Source organism: Gymnoscopelus microlampas, assembly GCF_963454915.1.
Source record: "Gymnoscopelus microlampas genome assembly, chromosome: 7".
Lineage (NCBI taxonomy): Eukaryota > Metazoa > Chordata > Actinopteri > Myctophiformes > Myctophidae > Gymnoscopelus > Gymnoscopelus microlampas.
In genome coordinates, this window is record NC_139944.1 from 16,693,878 (window position 1) to 16,716,956 (window position 23,079).

At 41.1% G+C, this 23,079-nt stretch overlaps 1 protein-coding gene across 2 annotated transcripts in view; it reads right to left on the reverse strand.

The window, feature by feature from the left end:
* Positions 1-641: 641 nt before the first annotated feature.
* The window catches only part of LOC311049338 (DDB1- and CUL4-associated factor 1-like), a 34,966-nt gene continuing 12,528 nt past the window's right edge, over positions 642-23,079 (reverse strand). For both annotated transcript variants that reach the window (XM_084062893.1, XM_084062892.1), the window contains 22 exons: positions 22,811-22,969; positions 22,517-22,696; positions 21,850-21,959; positions 21,010-21,109; positions 20,094-20,263; positions 18,123-18,235; positions 17,602-17,678; positions 15,385-15,528; positions 14,371-14,526; positions 13,305-13,964; positions 12,934-13,211; positions 12,387-12,585; positions 10,473-10,555; positions 9,970-10,054; positions 8,060-8,293; positions 7,401-7,494; positions 6,066-6,170; positions 5,664-5,737; positions 4,816-4,905; positions 4,258-4,416; positions 3,620-3,710; positions 642-3,463 (listed from right to left, as the gene is read on the reverse strand). In XM_084062893.1, the coding sequence (XP_083919019.1) occupies positions 3,396-3,463; positions 3,620-3,710; positions 4,258-4,416; positions 4,816-4,905; positions 5,664-5,737; positions 6,066-6,170; positions 7,401-7,494; positions 8,060-8,293; positions 9,970-10,054; positions 10,473-10,555; positions 12,387-12,585; positions 12,934-13,211; positions 13,305-13,964; positions 14,371-14,526; positions 15,385-15,528; positions 17,602-17,678; positions 18,123-18,235; positions 20,094-20,263; positions 21,010-21,109; positions 21,850-21,959; positions 22,517-22,696; positions 22,811-22,969 (3,429 nt within the window). In that variant the 3' untranslated portion in view covers positions 642-3,395. The remainder of the gene's footprint in view (positions 3,464-3,619; positions 3,711-4,257; positions 4,417-4,815; positions 4,906-5,663; positions 5,738-6,065; positions 6,171-7,400; positions 7,495-8,059; positions 8,294-9,969; positions 10,055-10,472; positions 10,556-12,386; positions 12,586-12,933; positions 13,212-13,304; positions 13,965-14,370; positions 14,527-15,384; positions 15,529-17,601; positions 17,679-18,122; positions 18,236-20,093; positions 20,264-21,009; positions 21,110-21,849; positions 21,960-22,516; positions 22,697-22,810; positions 22,970-23,079) is intronic.

Consider the following 23,079-nt stretch of genomic DNA (forward strand, 5'->3'; position numbering starts at 1 on the left):
AAAAAGCAGACTCATACATCTTGATCACATGACCCCAGTCCCCAGAGATAATGTGTACCGATTTGTGAGAGTTGGACAACATCTGTAGAAGTAGTAGCAAAAAGTGTTTTGAAGAAAACAAAATGATGGAAAATGTAACCTGCTATAAATGCCTGGGGTCCTGTAGAGTGAAGATCCAAGGAATCCATGGAAAAAAAGGTGTTGATTGTATGACCAACGGTTCAAGAGTTATAGGCCAAAACGTGAAGTGGGCTGTTGTACCAAATGTGCGTGCAAAGGCTCACAGCATTCAGGTGCTGTGTTTGTGCATAACAGGCCACTCCCGTAAACTTCGGAAGCCAATCGTAGCAAAATCAGAATGACTAGTCAATCACATGACTACAGAGAGAGATAATGTGTACCAGATTGTATGAGGTAACCAAGGTTCTGGCGAAATCTGTAGTAGCAAAACATCGGCCTCATGGTAGCACTAACAGGCCCATTTGGTTCCGGAAATTAGCTGTTGACAGACGGACAGACAGACAGACACATACACACGGACAAGGGTGAAAACATACATCGTCTCCGGCCTGGCGGAGACAACAAATCCACTTGTTGATCCGTCAAGTTACAAGGAAATAAGAAAATATTTAGGCACAGAATTATACAAGCTATCATAAATCTATTTATTCCATAGCTCAGAAGAACACTGATCTCACATGAAATTACTTCAACCCTTGTATTTTATGACAATTCAATGTTAAACAATTTTACAAGGTCATTTCTGTGAATGGGAACCTGAGGCATATATGTACATGACCTGAGATTGGTCAACAGACTAAAAATAGCCATGGCTGCCATTTCCCAACATTCACTGGCGAGTTATCTTAATTTATACGTCACATAGCAAAACAAATTGACGAGAGTCTGTCATGTCAACAAAACAATTGCACCCATACCGTAAGTGTGACAAAATAGTACACTCAATAACTGTAACAGCCTTGAGATAATATTGTTCCCCGTTTCAGAATTACTGCTGATTGACATTGCATTTGCATCCAGTAAAAAAAAACATTTGTCAGGCAGTTGAGTATCAGTGCTTTGGTGCAGTGGTTCCCAACCTTTTCTGGATCAGGGCCCACTTCAAAATGTGTTTGCGGCAAATATAGCTACTTTAAGTTCTTATTTATGGGTATCACAATGAAAAAAAACATTTTTCATAATGTTATATTAACATAAAAATGGTAGTTTTAAAAGGTGTTTTGCCAATTACTTGGGGCCCCACTTACCATACCCTCGCTGCCCAGTGGACCCCGGCCCACAGGTTGGGAATCACTGCTTTTTAGTGTACTTGCTCCTCACGAGGCTACGAGCTCTTCTGGTGGTGTGCGTTGTGTGTGTTCTGGTGTTGTGTGCGTCAGCGGAGTCCCGAGTCACCTCAAGGGAAATTCACTGGAAAACAGTGACGTTACGATGGTGAAATGTCGACTGCAAACAGACCTCACTGCTGACAGGAGAGTCACCTGTTAAAATTCACTTAACAAGTACGAGGACAGCCGCAGCCAGGAGAGATAATGATCGTTGACATCAGATTTAGAAAAATAAAAAAAGACTCATGTACCAGTGTTTGACGCTTCATGTGTTCACACGTTCCCCATTCCCAGTCTTGAAATTAATCGATCTCCGCCTAATAAAATAATACACTCAAATAAATTAAATTCACAGAAGGAAAAAAATAATAATCTGAAAAAGCGGACATCAAAATTAATTGTTGAGGGTTGTTTTTTTTTTGGGGGGGGGGTACTATCTACACCACCCCGTGCATAAACACTGTCACAGCACGGACCTCTTCTCTCCCTGTCCTTGGGGGGTTGCAGGGGGTCCTCCGCTAAATTACTTAATACAGCAACACATATCTACAAGCTTGTTGCGAGCTTGTATACCGGCTGTAATAAAAAAAAAATCTAACAAAATGTAAACATTTCGGAATATCTTTGAAACATTTAAACACAAATCTGTCTTTTCGGATTGGTGGTCCGTGGCGAAATGCATATTCATTTGGGGGTCCTTGACATGAAAAAACGTTAGAACCACTAGTTTAAATGTACTGTATGGTTTGCTGAACACACCCAAGAAATGCTTTCCTAACTCTGTAGCAGCCCCAAGTTCGCCAAATGTTCCTCCTGGATGTTTCATGAAGCCATGCAGGACAAGTTGCCTTGTTTGCCGTTTCATCAAGTTACCTTAATACACAGCAAAACCCTCAGTGTTAACTCTGAGTGTGTGTGTACTGTACGTGGGTCCATTTGGTTACATTTCCACACTCTCAGAGTTACAAATGAACACTTGAAGATTTCACTGTGAGGTCTCGGTTGGTTAGATTTACCATGGTGAACTGAGCCAGGCAGATGCAAGCTTCCCCTACAGCACTGGTTCTCAAACCTTTTAATTTCAAGGACCCCCATAAACTCAAGAGTTACAGTTTGGACCATTTGGAACCCCCCCTCAAGGAACCCTGAGGGTCTCTGAACCCCATTTGAGAACCACTGCCCTGCAGTGTGACAGTAATACGGCAAACCCCAACACAAAACAAAACTAAAAAGGAACCCACACAGTAAAATACTCTTCACTCGGTTAAATGTTTAAAAATAATTTGTATCATTTACCTTGAATTTAGCCTTGAATTCATGGAGATTTTTTTTTGTGTTTTCGCTGCATTCCAGATTTGATGTTCCAATATTTTATGAATTTAAGTAGATTATAGGAGGCCAATCGTAACAATACTACGGTATATTTAAAACATTCACTTATAACCTGGACAGCAGTAGTCGTGGCTGGATTACACGTGAGAGTTGTTTTCGAGTTTATAAAAATAATAAAGTTTCCCATGGCCTCCTATTTACTTCAATTAATTAAATATTGGAATATTGGATCAGGAATGCGACAACAAAAAAAAATCTGAGTAAATGATAAGAAACGAGTCCTTTTGGGGGTGAACTAACCTTTTAACACAGAATTCTACTGGGTAAGCACCTTTTTACCTGCATAGCAAAACGTGACTGAACTCATAATTGAGGAGGTTGCACTCTGTGTGAGTGGAGGGTCTGTGAAACAGTGTCACTGCAAGATGTCCTCCATCTTTGCAACCAAAACCTCCATTTCTAGATTGTCTGTCCATTCTGTACAATATTACAAATGTCTCTTCATTCAACTCATTTCCAGGCCAGGGTTTTGGAGAAGACTACGGAAATCTATCTTAACAAAAACCTGTCCAGTTAAAACATTTATTTTATACATACTGTACATATATAAAAAGGAAAGAAGGAAAAGCAAAAAGCAAAAGCAAAAGAAACGGCAAAATAATTAATTTTCGTTAGGGCTCCCCCGGATAGTTAAGAGGAGAAGTGCCGAGTTGTTCAGCCAACGAGGGAACGAAGAAGTGCCTCCATGTCAGTATCACTCGAGCTGCTGTCTGAGGAAATCGCTGCAAGGTAGCAAACACACACACGCACACACACGCACAAAATACACCTTCAGTAGAGTTCTTTTTAAAACCTAATTTACACAATTTAAAATCTTGCCAGTCACTTGACAGCACAATGTGTTTGTCATCGTCAGGAGTTCAGACAGTGTTACTTACAGTCACTGAGGTTGAATTCTTCATCAGAGTCGTCACCTCTATCATCGTCGTCGTCATCATCATCGCTGTTGTTGGCAAGGAGACGGGCCACCTGGGGAGAACCATGTTCATGGTGGAAAATGTGAAGTCCAGCAAAATTAAACGTTACATTTGTTGAGATTGTTTTAGGAAAGAATCTCTGATCTTTGCCTGCTGGGCTTTAAAAAATAGAATAGTGCTTACTTAATTACTACAAGATGTAAAATTCATTTTAGATGCATTTCATGCATGGATTAAAGCAGAGGTACTCATATGCTATATTAGTTAATATAGCATCAACATTTTTAAACCACTTTAACCCTACATACATCGGCTATATGAAAATGGCACATCTACAAGCACACATGTCTCGATGCTACACATTGTGAGCTTGTAGATGTGCTATTTTATAAACATCTTGAAAGAATTTGAATATTTTTGAAAGATTTTAAAAACACAAATCTTGTATGGGGGTCCTTGGCACTCAATATTTTTAGACGGGGGTCCGCGGCCCAAAAACTGTTTTGGGGGTCCTTCACATGAAAAAGTTTGAGAATTCCTGTATTAAAAGGGTCACATTGTATACTTTTAAATTATGCCAATAAAAATATTCAATTCACCTCTTCGGCTGTAGGTGTCCCCGGCCTCTCAGCGTTGTCATCATCTGGGTTGTCGGTGCCGAGCTCCAAGGTGAGAGGGTCTGTGTCCAAGTCATCATCATCATCGTCATCGTCGTCATCGTCCGAGTCAGACGAGTCCTCATCATCTTGGTCATCCTCCTTCAAGACAAGCATGACGAACATTATCGGCGCTGTACTGGTGGAAACCTTGTATGTATTTTACTTTTCAGGAAATGGAAAAAAGAACCTGTGTTCTGATTCATCAAATGTAGTCATTTCTTTGAAAGCTCTAGTAGTTAATAATTTTCATTGATTCAATATTCATAAATATTAATAAGAAATGCTGAAGATTTTGAGTATTGGGAGGCTGTCGTGGTTGACACGTCTTTTCAACATTGCATGGATGTCTGGGACAGTACCGAAGGAGGTGGTGCTACTTAAAAAAAAAAAAGGGGGACCAGAGAGTGTGTGCTAGTTATAGAGGCATCACAATACTCAGCTTGGGAAAGTTTACGCCAAGGTACTAGAAAGGAGGGTGTGTGTGCGTGTGTGGTTCACCTGGTCATCATCATCTCCCTCCTCAGCCAGCTTCTGGCGTCCCACCTCATATAGACGACACACCGTGTCCAGACTCACTGCATCCTGGTTCTACACACATAAACACACACACACACACGAGTGAGATAACGATGCAGAAAAATGTTTTGTAACAAAACTACTTGGCATCTATCTATATATACATTTCTAAACCCAAAACCCCCCAAAAAAAACTGCCACTGTGTGGGACTAAACACAAAAACAACATATCAATGTCACTAACAAGACACGCCACAACGTGCAGAATTACTACGCGCAGTCTGTAGGCCACTTCATACTGCTCAGCACACATCTGCCCCCTCGCAGCATAATTAATTGCGGCCAACACAAACTCACAACATTACAGTCGGCCATGTTGTTCCTTAGCGTCATCGCCGACCACCGCCCAACGAGACCCAAGTGAGGTCAGACAACACACTCCATATTTGGGCATAGCTCCATTGGGAACATCTCCTATTATGGCTTTATATATTATAGAGACCAACAAACACAAAGCACCGCGCAGCGGCTAGGGGGGAGGGGCGCGCAGCGCCCCGACCCTCTAGTATTATACATTTGTTTAATTTGCAAGACAGTGACAGTTTATTATTGATAGATTTTTTTGTTGTATTATGTCTGCTATCTTGGCCAGGTTTTTTGATTGATTGAATAGTTTATTAGACAGAAATGTAAACAGCACAGATATTTCTTGTAAAAGAGATTTCCGATCTCTGTGAGACTATCTGGTAAAATAAAGGTAAAAAAAAAAGAAGATAACAAAAGTTACGCGTATGGTGAGAGTGTTTGATATCCTTGTTCTGCATACGTACCTCTATAACAGCCAGGTAGCAGTCTCTGGTGTCAGTGCACAGGTCAAAGATGTTTCTCTTCACATCCACTGTGGCTGCAAAACACAACACAATCACATCAGCCAAACCAACAGGTTAATTCATCATCATTAGTTCATTTATAACATGAGATACTCAGATGAATCGTGCATTCACTATGTCTAATGGAACTAATGGACTACTTTTTTTATTCGACTGAAGTTTCCAGTGCCGTTTATCTCATTAACTTCACTGGCAAAAGCTTTGCACCTCAAGTGAGACTTTGTTTGTTTTTGCTGAATTCATTTTTTTTAACCTAGGATTTGCTCTTGAAAGTGCTATTGTCAGTTATTGAATGTTGTATTATGTTGCAATGGCACGTTAGGAAGAGGATGAGGAACCTACTGATTGGTTTGTAGTCAGTGGCATCAAAGGTTCTGAAGGACGAACCGAATGGACTCTTCATCTGCTGGTCCATAGGGTCATCTTCCTCATCAGCCTGCAGCATGGCTGAGAGAGAGAGATACAGTAGATGGAGAGAGGGAGACAAAGACATTATGCTATAATCTGCTATAACAGGCTAAATAAAATAGCAAAACCAACTAGGATTATGGCTTAAATATAGGTAGGCCTACCGTTTCTTAAATGGGGATTTTGTTAACAGGATAGACTGTGCGGAAAATATGCACCTCTTCCTATCGCGGTGAAGTTGGTTTCACGTTGGATATTCACAAATGGTAGGGACCGTCATTGCTATTTGTAATTTATTGACAGTTCCTAACATTTGCAAATATCCAACTGGATGACTATCCAACGTGAAACCAACTTCACTGCAGTCGTATTCCCACAGCTCCAGGAGCCGGTGGCCATTCACGTTTTTGCCCCACAATTCTGCCTCTTTGTTGAAAAAACTCCACTGATTTCTATCTTTTATCAACCCTAGTGTCCTTATTCTGAGGTTAACATTTGGCAAAAATAGCAGATCTACAAGTCACACGACGACACATTGTAAGCTTGTAGATCGACTTTTTTCCGTGAAGAGATTTGGTGTAGAAGGAAATATTAGTGTATTTACTGAGTGTTAATCTAACCCTGAGAGTGTAAAAAAGAATGAATATGCTGTGTACGGGTCACACTACTCTCCAGGTACAAATGAACGCACTAGTTCTGGGTTGTTCATATAGAACAAATGTGGAAGACATGCATGAACGTCTTACTTGGCCAAGTGTCAAAGAAAGACTTTCTGCTAGTTTACTTAAATATGTTCATAGTTATTAACACCCAGACTTTTATAATAATATAATTTACTACTCAAATATCCATACATATTCCACTCGTGGGGTGAGAGGTGGACTGATTAACTTTACCTCTACCTAAGTCCAATTCCATGAAGAGAGCTGTATTTTATAGGTCAATTGTACCATGGAATAGTCTTCCAAGTGATATTTGCAACACATAAATAAACTGTAAACTCAAAACTCAATAACATCTTTCTTACATACCTGACTGATAGTGCTACTTAAAACAAATCTGTTGTATCCCTGTTGGTATCTCTTTATGCGATACATTACTGTTGTAAGATACTTTTTTTTGGTGATACACTATGATTGTAATATTTTTTTATTGTTTTCTATTGTTATGTATATTAATGTCTTGGACCCCAGAAAGACTGATGTTAAGGCGTCAGCTAATGTGGATCTGTATAAAGAAACAAACAAATTAACACACAGGGGTCCATACCTCCATACATGATGGTAGCGTTGCTGTTGAACACCACTCTACACTGGTCTAGAGCCGGGACAGTGTGGAGGAGATGGAATGTCCGCAGGTCCCACTGAAACACTGCTGTCAAGGAGCATGACACGAATACCAGGGAGACTGCATGATTTTCAAAGTAGTTCAAATGAAGTGTACTGCCCATTCACGGCTTCAGCGCTAAGGATCAACTTCAGGTTTCAATGCAATGTCTATGTAAACGAGCGTTTCACGCCAGAGAGCAATAAAAGTAGCTTCAAAAGTGTTAAAAGCTGAAATTTTAAGCTAGTGTTAAGCTATTGCATTATTGTACAGTCAATCACAGCCCCCCTCTTCCCCCATTCATCCTCCCACTCCAGAGGCAGAAATTTGTTCTCCTGTCTGTGACAAGACACCGGTGGTGGCTGCATTAAAACCATGATTCTTTTCTTTTTACTTAATAGCCTGTGTATATAAAATATTGATACTGTCCAGTTGGTTTAAGCCGACTAATTAAGATGATAAAAATCGCTAGTGTCATTTCTCCTTGCCTAACTGTCTGGTGCTGGCTCCGTCCAGTCAGCAGGGACACTCCCCAGCAGTGGGAGCGGGAGAGAAGTACAGACAAGTTCAGGTCAACCCCCCCCCCCCAGTTTAAAGGATACAATCTCTGTGTTGACGATGACCTCCAGTCCGTTGGGGTGGAACACGCCGCTGATGTTCATGTTGAACTTGTCAAACTTGTGGACGGCGCGCGACGCCCTCACGTCCCACATCACCCCGTCGTTGAGCACCAGGTCGTCCATGGGGTGGAAAGTCGCACAGTTCCTTTTGTAGTTGTTGGCCAGCGCCGGGTCACTCAGGGTCAGCATTTTCTGACCTGTGTGGATGTCGTAGATCTACAGAGAGAGAGAGAGAGAGAGCAATGATAGAAGAGAGAATTAATGAATGAAAATGAATGGGAAAGGGAAATAGATGAGCGATTAGAGAACAGTTGGGACCAGGGGTGTCAAACTGGTGGTCCGATCAGGTCTACTGGTTGATTTTGGGAAGATATTTTTTTATTTATTCACAACCCTTTATTATATATCTGTACAGCAGCCGCTCTCATGCCGAGATCTCTCCCTACGGCTGTCTGTAGCCTGCTGCCCTGGCAGCTTGTGTACAGGAAAACAACAGACGGTATCCACCCACTGTTGCTCGATGGCTTAAAGGAGTACCGTAGTTCACCCAAAAAATGACTTATTTTCTATCAATTGCACACCCCATGAAGCCTTGAATCCATGGATTTATTTTTGTTTTTGTGGCATTCCTAAGCCAATAATTTGATTCCCATCTCCTACCAGCTAATGTATCCGGTAGGAGACACAAAGTAGATTATTTGTGTCTCCTACCAGATACACACCCGGTCATCAAATTATTGGCTTAGGAATGCCACAAAAACAAAAATAAATCCATGAATTCAAGGCTTCATGGGGTGTGCAATTTATAGAAAATAAGTCATTTTTTGGGTGAACTCCTCCTTTAAAGCCTCAATAAATACAGTCGAAGATGATAGACCTGTAAATGCTGGTGGTCCTTTTGTTTTGTTACTCCTTGTACCCGACTTGGTTTAAAGGATTGGGGACTGTGTTCGCTTCTACTCGTTATCTTAAAGGTGCAATTGTGCAGCTTACATTTACATTGCAGCTTATTTACAATTTGTTAGCTTTATTTGTTGTACATTTGTGATCGCTAATGTTTGATTCCAAATGGTTTGTTAATGGAAAATGTTTTTTTTGTTTTTTACTCTCATCACAACCTTTTTGTAGCCTAAAAGTAATGCTTGCTATGCAATCTTCTTCATTTGAAACAAATTTGTAAAGTTAAACTTAGTTATACGTAGTAGGGCTTTCACGACTAGAGATTTTTACAGGTCGACTAATTTGACCCAGTGGTAGTCGACTAGTCGAAATTTAAATAAAAAAATAAAAATAAAAAAAATAAAAAATAGATGTTTTTTTTTTTTGTTTTTTTTTGGTGGCACTGCTTTAATACCATCCTACTACTATATTACTATTATTATTATCCTCCTGCCCTTATTTTTATGGCGTTTTAAGGGAAGCGCTTCTGGCACAGCAGCACAGCACCACAGCAGCGTCTCCAAGGATCCCCATTGCCCAATAATAGGCTTTTATTGGGCATGCTTTTGACCCCCTTCTGATAAAAAATAAAGGCAGGAGGATAATAATAATAGTAAGATGGGCCATTACTATAGCATTAAAAATTAAATTAAAAAAAAAAAAAAAAAAAAGGTTTTTTATTTTTATTTTTTTCCCAAACTATTCGACTAGTACCAACAAGGTCGACTAGTGGTTATACTAGTCAACTAGTCGACTAGTTGGTGAAAGCCCTAATACGTAGCAGAGAAAAACATCATAACATCATGAAAATAGCAAAGAAAACAAAGGGAGGTGCCCATACACAACTGGTCCAGCCCACATGAAGTCCCATTTTGCACAGTCCAGCCCAAGTGATGTAAAACATTTGACACCCCTAGGTTAAAATGCTACAGAAGAGAGGTGAGGTAATTTACATGAGCGTCTTGGTCTTTAGTGCCGATGACTCTGTCCTGACACAGTTTACTGAACTCCACGTAGTGGTCGTCTGCAAACGAGTGTCTGAGAGAGAGAGAGAAAGAGAGAGAGCGAGACGGAGAAATTACATTTTACACGAGTAGCATTTTCCAACCCTGGTGTGTAGGGACCCACTGGTAATGCTGGTTTTCCCTTCTACTAGGCAGTTAATTGCAATAAAGCTTGTCCTCTCCAAAGACTAAAAGGAGGATTAGTCACCTTCCATACAGCAGATCAGGAGGGAACTGCTTGGCTTAAGGACTCGCTAAATAAATAAATTGCATTCACTCCTTGTCGTTGTATGTCAAATCACACAGGGATAAGTTCAATATTGGGATACCAGGTGAATGTAGTTACTGTTCAGGCAACTGAACAGCACAGGTAACAAGCAGTGCTAGTGGTCCTCGTAGGATAGAAAACCAGCAGTACTGGAGGTATGTATGCGTGTATGTGTGCATCTTACTTCAAGGTGAAGACACTGTCCATACTCCAGAGAGCAGACAGGGGCACACTCCAGGAGGCTGAGGTCAACAGTAGGGTCCCATCCTGACACACAGAAAAATATTTTATGGCACTTAATTTGCACCTCTATTAACTCATTACCTGCCTAGAACTACTAAAACGACTTCTGTCCCATAAGCCATGCCTGCCTAGAACGACTAAAACGACTTAAAAAAAAAATAAAATAAAAAAATAATTATATATATATATATATATATATATATATATATATATATATATATATATATATATTTCTTTTTTAATTTCTTTTTTTTTTCAATTTGACCCAAAGACCAAGGAGGTATGATTTTTCGAATATCTAGACTCCCATCCACTTCCTTGTTAACTTAAAAATTCTGTACCTCCTGAGTACTTTTTTCTTTCAATGAAAATCTTGGCAGTGGGCAAACGCGGCCAGAAATAATTCAGGCAGTGAATGAGTTAATCTATAATAATAATAACTTGGATTTATATAGCGCCTTTCAGAAACCCAAGGACGCTTTACAGTACACACAATAAACACATTAATTGCCAAAAGCTTGAGTAAATAAGTGTCTCTTCAGTGCGGACTTGAAGGAGTCCAGTGTTTGCTAATCTATGCTGCCACTCAGGATTTTGCTGTGTAGGCTGTTAAATACACATTAAAATACTTTTGCCTTAAACTAGAGGAGCTCAGGGCCTGTTGTACTGAAACAAGCCTTTCTGATCTCACCTCCTCACTTTCCTTGAATGCATTCATGAAATACACAGATTCAACCTGACTGACGTAGTCATCAAAGTTGCTGCACACCGTCTCAAATCACACCAGCTAACTGCAACAAGCCTACTTCCTACTTTATCAAAAAGGGTTACTTGATAACAGCACGCGCTTCTGAACTCAATTCAATTCAAAGGGGCTTTATCTGCACGAGAAAACATATGTTATTGAAAATATTGAAAGAAGCCAATCAAAAATCAAAACTAAGAAATGTACATGGGAATAAAGAGATGTGTAAACAGAGCTGTATCACATTGCATTAGAAAAAAATAGCTTACGAAACTAGAACAATTGAGCATTTGCATGTATATACTACATTGGTAACTTGGTATAAAGCTTTATACCAAGGGGTATTTCTGAGGGGTATTTCAAACTTTTGCCTCGATTACAATTAATTACAGATTATAAAATATATTAAACAGCAGATCTATTAAGCTGATGACGCGTTGTGAGCATGTAGATTGGCTATTTTCTCTATTTTTGCACACCACCATTGTACTACAAAGTATAATTCAGGTTTAAGAGGTTAATCAGACTAATCGATTTAGTCTATCATAAAAAATCTATTAGAACCTTTTCATGTTGATTCGTTGATATATAAGGAAAAAAACACTGCTTCTCAATTCCTGAAGATTAAGTCAGTTATTGCTTCTAAGTATGGTTCTCACAGTTACAAATTTAAGTTGACGATTAATTGTCACATAAAATGATTGCGATTAACGATTTAATTGTGTTTTTGGCATTGAACATTGGAGCATATAAAAAATATATATATTTCCGTTTTAGGCTTCATAATCACAAATTGCACAGGGCAGATATGACTTAAATACAAAACAATTACTGACAGATTTTATACTTTCCAAGAAATTTAAAAATGTATGCATTTTTTTAACATGGAAACGATTGTGACGATTATTTCAAATAATTGAGATTATTTCAAATAATTGAGATTAGGCGATTATGTTAATAATTGTGACAGGCCTACTTCTAAATATCGGTTTCGATATATTTTTTCGGTTAATTGCCCAGGCCCAATTGATGGGACCCAACGCAAGACGGGAGGTCAGAGGCACAAAGGAATGCAAGCGTTTGTGAAGTTTTTCTGTGCAGTTTCCATACCCTGGAGGGCTCCAGGTGCGTGATGGCAGAGGTGTGACAGCTGTAGTTTGACTCCTCCTCACCGGAGAAGACGTTGTAGAGTTTGAGGTGGCCGGTGCACGTGCCCAGCATGAGGAAACGCTCTCGGGCTGAGAAGGCACAGCAGGTGAAACCGCTCTCGTCCCCATCTCCCTCGTGGAACACCGACATGGGACGGAACCTGGACAGACCGGGAAGAAGAGGAGAAAAGAATTATATGTGAGAGCGGGAAATGAGGCAAGGATGGAAGGAACGGAGAGAAGTAAAGGAAGATATTTCAGTTATTTGCCAGGACTTGCAGACACCAGGGTTGTAATATTTGCATATTCTATTGTCACATAGAATACAATAAACACAGCAGCAACACTGTGTGGATAAATACATGATCCATCTCTTCAATCTTCATACAGATCTATACAGTCTTGCAATAGTAATAGTTGTATAGTGTGTGTATCTGTCTCAGTCTGTCTGTCTGTCTGTCTGTCTGTCTATCTGTGAGTGAGTGAGTGTACGCACACACTACTCTTACCTGCTAAATATGAGGTGTCTATCCTGACAGCCTCTGTCCACTCCTCCGTATTTGGGGTATAGCACCCTGCTCCCCAGCCGGGCGGTAAAGCTGTGGGGCGCCTGTCGTCTCTGCTTAGGCTCGGGGCAGCGGTGAGGGGTGAAGAGGGAGAACGGGGGGCAGGTGGTGACCGGGTTGGGACAGCGAGCATGCTGCTCTCTCAGGTACTCTGTGATGATGCTGTCCAGTGCGGGTGGAGAGGGCAGGTGACGCTCCAACTGTTTCTTCATGGCAGGACTCTGATGAAGACAAGATTCAATATGTCTAAAAACGTCCTTAAAGACCCAAATATAAACAAACCTAACTAAACTAGAGGTATTAACTTCACCAACCTGTATAAAGGCACCGTGGTCTGATTTCTCCCTCAGCACACAAGACTTCTTCCCCGAGCTGCTAACCCCACTGGTCAAAGCCTGCCGCTCCCGCGAAAACAGGATCCGGCCGACCGGAGCACAGCCGTGTCCGTGGTGGGTAGTGGCGACAGGAGGAGGGGTCGAGATGGCGGAGGAGGAAGAGCAGTGGGCGTGGGGAAGGGAGGGAGGATTCCGGGGCGGGGCGGCGCAGGAGGACGCGCCGCCGGCAGAGGACACGGGAGACGAGCCGATGTGACTGGCGGCGCGGACCGCGATCCCATGGGCGAGGCGGGGGGTCCTGGGCAGCACCACTACAGACGGGGAGGAGGAGGGGGGGCTGACGCAGGATGAAGACGAGGAGGTTTGACAGAGGGGTAGGTTGGCCTCTCTCGACAGTGTGCTGGCCGTGTCATGAAGGCCTTTGGCCAAAAGGTGGCTGCGGATCAGCATCAGAAGCTCCTTCTCGGGGAAGGTGATGCGGGACTGGGCCACCACGTTGGCCCTCTGCAGGCGGGCTAGCGACACGTCCGTGCTGATGAGCAGAGGCTTGCCAGAGACCCTCTCCGTGAGCTCAGCCGCATAGCGGCAGAAACGGACGTGTTCAGAGCGTTTGTCCTGTAACACCGGTTCCTTCATCAGCTGGGGAGAAAAAGAAAAACTATTTACATATAATTCATTATTATTGTAGCCCACTGCAGGGCTATATAAGACAGAAACATGAAGACATGATCTCCTGGGTGAAAAATATGGCAGCAAAAAATATGGCAGCAAAAAATATGGTGCCATGAAGGACCATACTGACGTCAATATGTCAGTGTTTTATTTACAGCTCCAGCCATACATTGTACATAAAGACTAGTTATGTTTTTCAATGAATGGCTTTATTAACTCAGATTTTGCATTATGTTCACGTTTTCTCCATAGTCATTTAAATGGCTGCCTAAACCTCACTACGAGATTCTTTGATGTTTGAATTTCGTTTGCAATAAAAAATAATACTGTGCTGAAATAAATGGAATTCAATGGCTGAAGAGAAGAGACTGACCTGCTGTATGTGTCCACTGCTGAACAGAGGCAGCTTGCTGATGATCTGCCTGATGGCTGAGCAGCGAGACAGACCCACCAGAGCCTTACAGGCCAGAGAGCGGATCCGGTCTGCATCCGTTATAGGCATCTTAATGGACAACAGCGACAGCAGAACCTGACAGAACAACACAATTAACCACTCCAACCCTCTAGACTTGGTAAACTGGACCTGATTTGAATCTGCACTTGGTCCGTCAACACCAAATCTCTTCGCCAAAAATAGCACATCTACGACGAGCTCACACCGCGACGTGTTGTGATCTTGTAGATCGGCTATTTTTGGCTAATGTTCCCCCCAGAATGTGGATGCTGGGGTTCAAGTAGTTATGCTTAACCACTTAATCCCTATTTACTACGTTTGTTGTAGAGCTATGTCACAATAATATTAGGGTTGTGGGGATTAGTGAATTCACTGGATGCCAGCCAAACCTAGGTCAGGGCCTGTTGTACTGAAACAAGCCTTGCTGATCTCACCTCCTCACTTTCCTTGAATGCATTCATGAAATACACAGATTCAACCTGACTGACGTAGTCATCAAAGTTGCTGCACACCGTCTCAAATCACACCAGCTAACTGCAACAAGCCTACTTCCTACTTTATCAAAAAGGGTTACTTGATAACAGCACGCGCTTCTGAACTCAATTCAATTCAAAGGGGCTTTATCTGCACGAGAAAACATATGTTATTGAAAATATTGAAAGAAGCCAATCAAAAATCAAAACTAAGAAATGTACATGGGAATAAAGAGATGTGTAAACAGAGCTGTATCACATTGCATTAGAAAAAATTAGCTTACGAAACTAGAACAATTGAGCATTTGCATGTATATACTACATTGGTAACTTGGTATAAAGCTTTTGGAGCAAATAACAATATTTCAAGATTTTGCAGTCACTTGGTATAACACATTTGAGACAAATAGCAAAAAAAAAAGTGCATTTTAAATAGTACACAAAGAGCAGCAGAACTCACCTTAATGCCGTTGTTGTTCTGCACCAGCCTCCACATGCGGGCCAGCACCTTGTTGTGAGGGGCGGGGGGCTGCTGGGGGGACACAGCAAACCCACCCACCGTGTTGAGACTCTTGTCTGGAGCACAGACACAGTTTGTAATCACCTGAAGGTGAGTAGGAGAGAGAAGTCATTAAATCAAGAGAAAAAAAAACATTTGCAACAGATACCATTATAAATAAAATAATGTTATATTGTTAGACTTCCGTTTAATTCAATTATTTATTGTCAAAACCAATTTAGAGTTGGATTTGTATTTGTTTCGGTGTGCTCAAAGATAACAACAAGAACAAGACGAATGCAGCTTGCCATTGAGTGACCAATAGTTCTGAATCCTTATTATGGGTGTTGATGGAGCATGCACAATACACGAACCATGTGATCCCATCACAGCGAGACCAAAGCGTGTCGTAACCCTCTATTTCAATGAGTCTAGTAAATACACCTTTCTACTGAATCCCTGATTGGACAGATAGTTTGATATACAGTGCACAGTGATACGTCTGTCTGTTTTTAATAGGTTTTCAATAATGAGTGTCTGTTGTTGATTGTACATGACTGATAGGCTATGTGTAGTCTATTAAAAATGTCAATTGTGTCAAAGTATAAATTAGAGTACAAGCAGTGGTGGAAATGGCGTTGCACGCTTGGGAACGGCGTTCCCATAGCAACCGTTGCCTGGGAACGTTGTGAAAACGTGTGGGAACGCTCTTCAGAGTGTCCAACTTTTTAAAATAATCGCTTATGAGGTTTAACACGATTTATTTGCCGTCCTGTCTGTGAGTGTTAGCTGGCCAGCGGCCGTCAGGCAGTCAGTGTTGCCAAGTATAGTGAGAGAAATCAGCCAGCCGGCCTACAAAAACAAGGCAATAACAAGCCAAAAACAAGCCAAATTTTGTTCCAGGGAAGTTGCGGGAAATAAGCAGACTTGGCAACGCTGGCTATGAACCCATTGTCTGGGAGTGCGCTCAGCAGCTCATTGGCCTTGACTAACGCGCGTCGCAGCGTCAAGACTTTACGTTGACGACGTTCTCAAGAAGTAAACAAAATCGGACAACGTGGGACATATTATGGAATATAAAGAAAGACTTTGGGGCAAAAGTTCATATTTACCACCATGCTCTCTGAAACCAAGACAATGTTGGCATATGGAACCAAATTGTGTTCTCTTTCGTCATATTTGTAGAAGGTGAGTAACTTAAGTAATACATCTAATGCTGACGGAGTTGGAAAGTAACTAAGTACATGTACTCAAGTGCCTGCTGTACTTGAGTATAATTTTAAGGTATTTCTTACTTGACTGGAGTATTCGAATTTGCAGTACTTTTACTTCTATTCCAATACATCTCAGAGGAAAATATTATACTTTTACTCCACGACAATTATTTGAAAACTTTAGTAGTTGCTTTGAAGATTTGAATTATTATTATGACAAAACATACATAAACCACTTCAGCCCTATTTAAACTTTGGCTATTTGAAAATAGCCGATCTACAAGCTCAAGTGATGCAACGCGTGTTGATTTTAGCCATGGACCCCCATCTGAAAATGTTTTGTGCCAGGGACCCCCAGAGAACATTTGTCTTAAAAATTAAAAAGTATAAAAATAATGTTCAAATACTGCACAAAAATAGCAGCTTGTATCACGGGTGAACTGGTTTTAGAGTATTAGGTATTTATTGTACAATATGGTCAAATTGGACAATATAGCTCTGTTTTCATCATGTGTATCATTGGTGCAGCCATGGGTGGGCCATGGCCCACCTACATAGAAAGCTGGCCCACCCAATCGATTCAGCAAAATAATATATATATTTTAATTAATTTTAAATGTTTTGATAATAAATTGGTAAAATCAGGCAAAAATAAGAATGAAATAACATAACCCTAACCTAACCCAAACCCTAACCCTAAAACCGAAATAAAGTTGACAAAAACAGAAATCAAAATCCACCCAAAACCGCGAAATTTTCGCCCAAAACCGCAAAATTTCGCGCGCGCGCACGGGACTCATGCACGCGCGCATGAGTCCAAGGTAGGGTTCCCAAAGCGAATCCAGGCCATTTCCACCACTGAGTACAAGAGTACAAAATAGGTAACTTTAGTCAACACAAAATTCTGGACAGCTGCTTTAAACGTTGGACATCACCGGAGCTGCGTCTATGCATCACTTGTTACCTGCAGGGCAGACTTCTGGATCTCAGCGTCATTAGCAAACACCTCTCCCTCTGCCAAGCCCAGGATTATACCCATTCCTGTACAAACACACAAGCCAGGAAGTCAAACTTCAGGGAACTTTATTTACCTCATAGCTGCAAACAATTCAGGGAAGGTTAACCGAGGTTTGATGCACTTATTTTTGCAGTTACATTATATACTATTGGCCCAGGGAGCTTCCCTGTGCAACCACAGTCTTCTTCTGCATGTCGACAAGAAGCTTAAGTTTACATTTGTCAATTTGCTGGACTTTACAAAATGTAGTGTACGTCAGATTGGTATGTGACATGCATTTTATAATTTTGCTTGTACTGTGTCAATTTGCAGTGCAGTGGACACTTCTCAGCCAACAAAACACTCCCAGCTGTTGTGGGACTTTGAATCTTCAATCTCCAGGACATAAGTCAACCAAAAACCATGAACATCTGAACAAACAAAAGAAGAGAAGGATATAGAAGGGAGAAAACAGCTCCTTTACGGACCAATGGTGGAGTCGGGAGAGCGGGTCTCATCCAGAGATACCAGTGCCATCTGGATCTTAGGAACCACAGTCAGAATGGCCAGGATATCCAGGGCGTACCGCACTGTGTCACTCCTGCAGAGAGGAAGGACGGACAGAGGAGAGAAAAGAAGATAATGGATGTTATCCTTGTTTTAATTTAACTTAATTAACCCATTTAGACCGGGAAAGCATCTGACTGTGTCATTTTTAGATTTCTTTGGCTATTCAAAAATAGCAGATATACAAGCTCATAGTTACAAATGTTCGCTTTAAAAAATATACATATTCAAAGATTTGCACACATTTTCACGATTTTTCAAAAATAGCAGATCTACAAGCTCATATCATGGCACTCTTGCCGCGTTATGAGCTTGAATATCTGCTATTTTTGAATCTCCAAAGTATAAAATAATGGTCAAAGTGGTTAAAATCTAAAATGACAGATGCTTTTCCCGGTCATAATGGGTTAACACTCGCGTGACTAAGCAATCAATGGGACCGATTTTGAGAATTGAAAGTGGCTTAACTTCTCTCAGGAAGCTCTGAGAAAGTTCCCCTTTCATGACTTTTCCTAAATATATGTTTCAAACCATCTCCGTTTTTTTTTTTTTTTTTAACTCATTATAAATATGAAATACATACAATGTATCCCATCCCAGCCGTTTTATTTCGGCTAAATTGATCGCTCTCCCCCTCTCTCCCCCTCCCTAGAGCACTTTACACCTCGAGACCCCCCACAGAGCGGCCCGTAGACAGCAGACTTTGCTGTGGCCATGTTGCCATGTCTGCTTATTCTAAGCGACTTTGGGCTTGTTTTTCCACGTCTTTCTATTATTATTATTATTATAATTATATATATAATTACATTATAATGGTAATAATTTTCTACTCCACTACAGCTCAGAGGCAAATCTTGTACTTTTACTCCACTACAATTATTTGAAAACTTTAGTTACTTTGCAGATATAAATATATTTTCATACTTGTTTAGATTAGAGCTCCATGTCCTTTCGTATTTTTTTTTTTATTAGGTGAATATTTATATAAAAAGGCCTAACCAGGGACTGGGGTTGCAAATTTGCCTCGGCTATAAACCCCACAATGGTTTGATGCCTCACTGTTTTGTCAGGGCACAACGCATGCAGTAACATTTTCATAGACCTGACTGCTCATTTCTCTCGCAAAATTTGGCAACCCAATGCTGCGCCAACAGTACTGATCTACAAGCAGAGGGCTCGTCAGCCAGCGACTGTTTTATGTTTGTAGATCAGATATTTAGCGCAGGAGTAGCAGGAATGAGCACATGTGTGGAACATAGCGATGTGTTCTCTTGTTACGCTGACAGGCAGGAGGAGAGGAGACGTTTCTGTCAGTGTGAACAGCTGATAGAATGAGAGCTTTACGCTCAGACAATAATGTGAATATTATATAATATAATATTGGTTTGTCAAGAGATATCCATGTGTTTTGGACAATGGAGATAGTCACGTAATTAGACAGTGGCTTCAGCGTTCATATAGGCTCCATGTTTCCCTCAAGAGTTTAATGTGACGCTACAGTTTGCACTGTTTTATACGCTTTTTTTATAAACATTTTACAGAATCTGCAGTTACCATTACTACTAAATTACTACTTTTTAAAATGTTTCTGCCTGCAACAACAGAGTGAGTGAGCTAACTGACTGAGCACAGTGGAGTTGAATGGCTATTTAAAAGACAATGGAACCCCCCACTGGGTGGGTGAGAAGGTGTCAGTCAGTCTGGTCCAAAGAGGTGAGACAGGAACCAATAGCAGAGCTTGATTTCTTGTCCAAATTGACCGTTTAGCAGGCTGTGTGTAGGATAATGCAACCCCAGTCATGCCAGTGTTAAGCAGCATTTGTGTAAAACTAAAATTTAGACATGTCTTGTATGTCATTCAAGAACGGCTCCCTGCACCCGGAGTGCGTTACCTTCCATAGTAGGTCCTCCAGTCGCAGGCGGTAGAGATGAGCTGCAGTGTCAGAGGAACACAGGAGAGCTTGTAGAAGGCATCAGCCTGCTCCCAGTGGACATAAGGAGCACCACACTCTATCAGGAACTCCATCATTTCAACCACCTGCTCCCGGGTGTACGAGCAAGGCTGGAAGGAGAAAACAAACACACACACACACTTAACTCTCTGAGTGCCAAGAACGAGTTATCACGAGTATTTTTCTGAATGCCCTGAGTGCCAAGAACGAGTTACTGTATCACGTTTTTTTTTTTTTATGAAAAAAAAACGTTCAGAACCCGAATATTTGCTGCTCCATTCACTTCTTGTTTAACTTATTACTTAAAAAGGCTGTATCTCGGCTTGTGTGTACTTTCTTTTTTACTATGTATTTTTGGCCCAGACATGCTATTTTCAAAGGCAGACAATTAATGTCAACGAGGTCGTGATGACCACGTTGACATTTGTGAAACCACACAGTATAACCCTCAGTGATTAGCAATCATCAGGGGATTGATCATAATGGAGATAAATATTCTGTGACTACTTGAAAAAGGTTAGAAAATCTAAAAATCGCTGGCAGTGGGCAAACGCGGCCAGAAATAAGTCTGCTTAATGACCTCTATGATCACTATTTAATGACAAATCTTGAGCAATCTTCTCTTATGGGGTCCCTGGCACAAAATCTTTTCAAAAGGAGGTCCTTGGCCAAATACATATTCATTCGATGGTCCTTGACATGAAAATGTTTGATTAGTACTACACCTAATAACTGATATAAATGATATAGTATTGGTAGCTGATATAGTACTACTACTAGCAGATATATACTACTATACTACATATACTACTATTATTAGTAGAAGTTGTAATACACAGACCATCCACAATGCTACCTTATAATATGGCTGCTGGTGTACAGTGCTGCCGCCTTCTGTTCTGTGGAGAGATTGTTTGACCTGTTCCGTTTTCACTGCCAGGTGAGCCTCAAAGTACCTGCAGAGTAAAATCATTCACAATATAAAAAAATATTACAAACTACAACTAAAGCTAACACTGCTGCACACGGCAGAACATTAAGCTAGACAAAAATAAAGGCTAGGCTTAATAGTAGTAGACCATTTTCCATGAATGATTTTTATTTTTAGACTTGTTTACGTAAGAATTTTGTTGGTAAATCAATCTTTTCTCCAGCGACAATTTCTGGATAGACTTTTCAAATCAATCCGTGCTTTAAAATGTATCAAAATGCAATAATAACAACAAAAAGTAAACGCTAGCACAATGACATTTAGTGTTGGTTTACCAATCTCAATCAAGTTAAGTCTATGCAAATTGATTTTCATACTGTACTGAATGAAATCCAAAGGCTCCCACGAAAGAAAAAAAAACACATTACGCTTTGGGAAATGGTCAACAGCAATATGAAGTTAAGCCACAGAGAACGGGTTAAGCATCCCTTGTGCTCTCACACTGCACAGCCAAGGAAGCTTTGACATCATGCGTCCTAGCTCTGCGTTTCCTTGTCTAGTTGATATAAGGGGCAATCCTGATCAGTGATTGATTCTGCCTGTATGCATGTTTCTACAAGAGCGGTTCAAACGGCACACCTTGTTACTTACTGTCCATCTTGTTTTAATTGAGCTTTGTTTTGTCTTGGTTTTAGTTTATCTTATCAAGAAGTTCTTGGAATCATAGTGAGGAAACAGCATATAATTTTGCAGTGTGGTCAGTACCTGCGCAGGGCCATACAGGTGTGTTTGGCTGTCTGACGGCTTGAGAAGACCTGGTCATCGCTCAGTACGGGCACCTGCTCGTCTACGTTTAGGATCTCCAGCGTACTGATCTGCAAGGGTCAGAAGGACAGAGAGGTCAAAGAGATCAAAACATCAAAGTGGTAGTCTTCATGTGACAGAGACCTCATCAGAAGCCCTCAAATGAAAATTACACTTAAAAATACATATTTTGTCTTTTATTCTATATATTTTTTATCTCTTTAGTGATCGTTAATGCATTATGAAATTGGTGCATAATTTATTGTAAAATGTTTGCCAAAAACTCCCTTTAGCAGAGGTTCTGTCAAGTCTAATATCACAACTGGCACTGGTGCCCAAATCTGTCACATTCAAAGACACATTCAAAATGAATGGGCTCACACTGCACTTACAGGCAATGTGATTTGCCCTATGCAGTATCTGTCAAGCTCATGTCCAAGTGGCTGATTAGTGGATTGTGGATGAGTGTATTCATACAGTATACCAGCAGCAATGACAAGAGCGCCCACTTTTCCTGTGCAGACCTTTCCCTCGCTAGATCCTGAGTGTTAAATGAACACTCAGGAGGGGGGGTTTGTGCACTACTACACTGACAAAGCAAAGCAAAAAAAACGAGGTGTTGCTGTACCAGGTTGACCAGTCGTCTGAGTCCGTCGTGCTGGTCAAACAGCTGCAGGATGGCCCTGAAGGAGAAGGAGATGGAGAAGAACATGGTGGCGTGGCAGCAGCCTGACGCGTGAGACGACTCCAACAACCACAGAGCATATGACACCATGTCTGATAGAACACCGTCTGCCAGAGTACACACCTGGAAGGACATACACACACAGGTTATTACAGTTTAAGCTGTATTCTTTTACAAACCAATGTATAGCAAACTGGGGTCTTGACATTAAGGAGGTTGAGAACCACTGCTTTATACCCTCTCCATGGCGTCCTGGTTGTAGGCCAGATAGTAGAGACACAGGGAGACACCAGTAGCTGCCATGGACGGCCGAGGGATCTCCAACAGCTTCTGGACGCCTCCGTGTGCAATGAACTCTGCAGCAAACTTCTTATGGAGGAGCAGGGATGCCAGGTACTAGCGAGGAGAGACAGAGAGCACACTATAATTACTGCTATTACAATCATCATGAGTCATACGAATGCACAAGCCTTTCTGTATTTTTTAAAAACCCAAATCGGTACACA